This window comes from Solanum pennellii, chromosome 2 (genome assembly GCF_001406875.1).
Source record: "Solanum pennellii chromosome 2, SPENNV200".
Taxonomy (NCBI): Eukaryota; Viridiplantae; Streptophyta; class Magnoliopsida; order Solanales; family Solanaceae; genus Solanum; species Solanum pennellii.
The window spans coordinates 41,370,950-41,375,840 of NC_028638.1; the positions used below are offsets into that span (position 1 = coordinate 41,370,950).

Sequence of the window (4,891 nt, forward strand, 5' to 3'; positions counted from 1 at the left end):
TGAAATAAATTGAACTTCATAAATACCGACTAGGATCAAAATGACAGTTAACCAAGTTCAAATTAATTCCTTGAGTTTGTGTCTCTTCTTGAGATTCACTCACTAATAGACAAACTAAATTTTGATTGTTGTCTAACAAGAAAAAGGGGAAATTATGCGGATAAAATTTTCATTAATTACCACACAGGCCTTAATTTAAGCTATAATCATGTCCATCTCTCTCCTCTTTTCCTCTCTCTCACCTCTCTTTTCTCTCCTCTCTTATACATATACAAATAGAAATTGATATGATTGTATACAATTTGTTCAGTACATATACAAATACAAATTGATATTATTGTATACAATTTGTTCATTAATACAAATTGTATTTCGTTAATACTATATATAGTATTCACTGATGCATATACATACTAATTATATACACAATTATTCGGATATACAAATACAACCATTGATACATATGTATATCAATTATGTATATATACAATTATTTGACATATATACAAATAGAATTCGTCTCTCTACACTCCACGACCTCTCTCTTCTCTCTCAATCTCGCTCGCGTCTCTCCTCCCTCTAACATATAGCTACGACTCGTAATTAGCAAAATATAGCTATGAAGCCTAATTAAATTTATTTTAATGACTATTTCTGAAGTTTCTTCAACACAAAAAAGGAAGACAAAAACAATACGACCTCAAAATTTAGATAAAATTTAAATAGTGGACTAAAAGTGTTATTTCCTTAAATCAGCTCTTATTAATTAATAGTCCAAAAATGGGCTATATATGGCATTTTCGCCAAAATTTCTTTGTAGCCCAAATAGAATAGATTCCGATTTACTAAAAGCCCACAATATTTTCTCAAACTAATGACGTGTCGTTATATCAGTATTATAACTTAACCTGCGTAGCGTTGTAATAGACCGACTGATAAAAACTAAGCAAGGGCAAAAGGATTTAGCTAGAACCCTAAACTGATCGAATCGAAGCAACTCAGCAATGGAGATGCAAAGCGAATTCGATCGTCTCCTTTTCTTCGAACACGCTCGGAAGAGTGCTGAAACCGCCTATGCTCAGAATCCCCTAGATGCTGATGTCCGTATCTCCTCTTTCTCTTCATTTATCATTTCTGTTTTATCGTTCTAATTCGATTTCAGCTGTTTGATGTGTTTTTGTGTTTAATTTGAACTTCGATGCTTTGTTGAATGAATGAGTTTGTTGTTTCTGATATATGATGATGAATGCAGAACTTGACGAGGTGGGGAGGTGCATTGCTGGAATTATCACAGTTTCAGCCCGTAGCTGAATCGAAACAAATGATTTCTGGTATTGAGTTGCTTGAATTATCGGTACTTGATTAAATAGTTTGTTATAAATTAGATTTTTCTAGTATCTGTTAGTTAAACCTATAATGTGTTTCTTCAGCCAAAAAATTTTTCTTGACTGATGAAGTGTGTATTTGTTGTCGTTTACTTTATGTTTTGGGGACTTAACTTGGCAGATGCAACATCAAAGTTGGAGGAGGCATTGACAGTGAACCCTGAAAAGCATGATGCGCTTTGGTGTTTGGGAAATGCTCATACATCACATGCTTTTTTAACTCCTGATATGGATGAGGCTAAGGTTTACTTTGAAAAAGCAACTCAGTGCTTTCAACAGGCATTTGATGCGGTATATTTTTATCAATAGACATTCCAAATGTATTTGCTACTTAACTGTTGGAAGTAGCTTAGTTTTTTGTTACTCTGAATGCAGGATCCCTCAAATGACCTTTACCGCAAATCTCTGGAAGTTACTGCTAAGGTGAAACTTTTGTTGTTCTTTAGCTAAGTGTCGATATGTTTAATGCTTTGCATCTTTATGTTGTATTTAGGTATTCCAAATGAATGATATCAAACTGATACACGTGGTTGTGTGCCATTGCCTTTTTCTCGCTTATTCCCCTTTTTTGCACTCAATTCTTTTTTTTTTTCATGTTCATTCCTACATGGTCCTTTGTAATTGGTGTATTTCGATATTGTAGTAATTTTTTGTGTATCTTTTCTTGCCCCTGAATTCCTCCTATCCATATTATGGTATTTTTAGCTTTTACATTTAGTCCAAAATAGATAGTTTTTAACATAATCAAGAAGTTATTGATAGTTCTTTTCCAAATTTTCACTTAGATAAGTGAATTTTTACCTAACCAAGAAATCATATTAAAGTAAAATTATTTTATCAAGGTTCACTTATCTCGACGAGTAAGTGATTTCTTAAAAGGGTATGTCCAGGCTTAAAATACCATAGATATGGAGCGAAGGGGGTATTACACGTAGGCCTTACCCCTATCTTCGGAAGTACAAAGGTGGTTTTTGATAAGACCCTTGACTCATGGAAAAGCAATTTAAAGTAGATTGAAAAGAAATGACGAAGTGGACAAGCCATGGAAAAAATTCTATAGAGAGCATGAGAAAACACTCTGAAAAAGTGTCGTAACTACAACAAAATACTATTATAATTGAAGTACAAGAAACATGTTGTAGCAGAAATAGAAAGACAAGAAACTACTTGAGTAATACTACAACGAACTAGTATGTAAGGAAAAGCAAGATGACACCCAACTATTTATCAACTTTTTTCCCAAATTCATGTCCTTCATAACCTCCTATCTAAGGCTGTTTTCTCGATAAGTTTAACCTCATCATGCCCTATCAAATCACCTCTACCTTATGCTTCTTCGGACTATTTGTTCCTCTCTGAATTTATCCATAGTCAACCTCTCACACCTCCTCGCTGGGGCATATGTTCCTTTCCTCTACACATTTACAGACCATCTCAGTTTTCTTCTCGCATCTTATCCTTCACCGGGGCTACTTCCACCTCACCCAAATATCTTCACTTCTAATACTATCTCTCTGAGTATGCCCACACATCTATCTCAACATACTCATTCCCGCAACTTCCATTTTATGATTGTGGGGGTTCTTAGCTAGCTAACATTCTGGCAATACAACATAGTTGGTCTAAACACCACTATGTATAACTTGCCTTTAAGTTTCAATGGCACTTTCTTAGCACACAAGACTTCGGAGGCAAGCCTCCACATCCACCCTGCACCTAAACGATGTGTGATATTGTCGTCAGGAACCTTCTTAGATTACACTTTACATCATTTGTCATTATACAGATGTAAAATTTAGTCAACATTAGAGCCAAATTTTCGTTGTCAATCAGAGCATTATGAGATCTTACAAATTACTGTGCCTCGGTCCAATTTATGTGATACCCTCCATTTTTGAGAGTCAATTTGTTGAAACTTGATGCTAGATTGAATTAGATTAGATGTTTAAAACTCTACAAAATTTACTATAAATTGTAAGTTTAACTGAGATTAATATTTTTAAGCAGAACTATATATGAAGAACATAATTGATTCTGGAGGTTCATTTAATGCATTTAATTTTTTTTTCCTCAACTTCTTCTAAAACTGAACTTATCACCACGTTTAACTCGCATTAAGTCTTGCACCATGAAATATCACGCATGAAATTAAAACCTAATAAATACACCAAAAAACTATTACTGTCTATGACTACTGACATTATATGCTCACAAATTCATATAAATGCCAATATTTTCCAGTTTATGGTTTTAACCGAGTTGTAATTATTTGACATAATTCAATTCATGTTAATTTATAGAATGTTGAATGGCTTTTTTCACTGTGTTTGATAACATGCTACTTGTCCAATCCAATAACTTTTGTCAGTTTGTCTGTTCGGGTAAGGTGATTAGAAGTCAAAGTTGTTAGTTTGAATATAGTCCATGTTGATTGACATGATGTATGCCTAAAACTGATTGCTTTAGAACGTCTGTTCAGTTTTGGTAGTTTAACGTTGGGCTATAGTTAGCCATTTTGTAGGTCTCTATGTGCGGTTTACGTAGGTGAAACAGTCATTTCATATCTTTTGTATTATCTTAGAGACTGATAAATAAGAAAACGTCTTGCGGTAAAGGATGGATCGTCTTGCGGTAAAGGATGAATGGATTATCACATAAAGTTTATTGCTTTACTGTTAAGCCAAAAGACACTTATTGTTGGATGGTCAATCATCGTTGATAAGTGCAATTACTTTAAATATGAAAAATAGGAACTTCTATCAAAATGTGCGTTATTCCTCGTTATATGTGCTCATGCAGTAATACATATTATATATGTGACGCTAGTATGTGTATCAATTTGCTCATCATACAAATTTTGTTCCTGAAGGTTTTCTTGACGTCCTCTTTGGTTTCCATTCCTTACATCGGTAGGAGATGTAATGAATTCACACAAGTAGCAACAGATAAGGAAAATAAAATTAGGACTCATTATAAGGAAGGAAATTAAGAAAGAACTGGGATAAAATCTGAAGCAAAGATTCACCAATCACTACTCTACCAAGTGACTGCATCCTTCAGAATTTACCTATCTTGCAGGAAAAAGGGAAGTTGCAAATTTTGCAAATTCTTTTTCCACATCAATATTTATTTTAGGAAAAATTACAGCCCAAACCTTTGGGCCATCTAGTTAATAAAATATGTACAGTTTATAGGTAGTGTCTACTTTGGTTTAGGTTTGGTAAACTAGATGGACGAAGTTTACATCTTCTCAAGTATCCCTTTATTCTATCCTATTGCCATTCACATAATTATGGGGTGTGAGATTCTAGGTTCCGTTGGAGTTTATTAGGTAGCTGTCTGGTGTTTGGCTGGCTGGGTATTTCCTTGGTTTCGTTGGTGTAGAAGTGGATCGCCCATGGGGGTTGCCCGAGACCCATCAATCCTCCCACACTCAATGTGAGACTCGACAGAACCTCCGCACGCCCGGGATTGGTCTTTTAGAAGGTGGACAATGTAACTTGGGG

At 34.6% G+C, this 4,891-nt stretch overlaps 1 protein-coding gene across 1 annotated transcript in view; it reads left to right on the forward strand.

Annotated features, from left to right (window-relative positions):
• Positions 1–914: 914 nt before the first annotated feature.
• The window catches only part of LOC107011658 (mitochondrial import receptor subunit TOM20), a 6,693-nt gene continuing 2,716 nt past the window's right edge, over positions 915–4,891 (forward strand). Inside the window, exons 1-4 of the mRNA XM_015211240.2 lie at positions 915–1,100; positions 1,253–1,331; positions 1,507–1,676; positions 1,761–1,808. Of these exons, the coding sequence (XP_015066726.1) occupies positions 1,005–1,100; positions 1,253–1,331; positions 1,507–1,676; positions 1,761–1,808 (393 nt within the window). The 5' untranslated portion in view covers positions 915–1,004. The remainder of the gene's footprint in view (positions 1,101–1,252; positions 1,332–1,506; positions 1,677–1,760; positions 1,809–4,891) is intronic.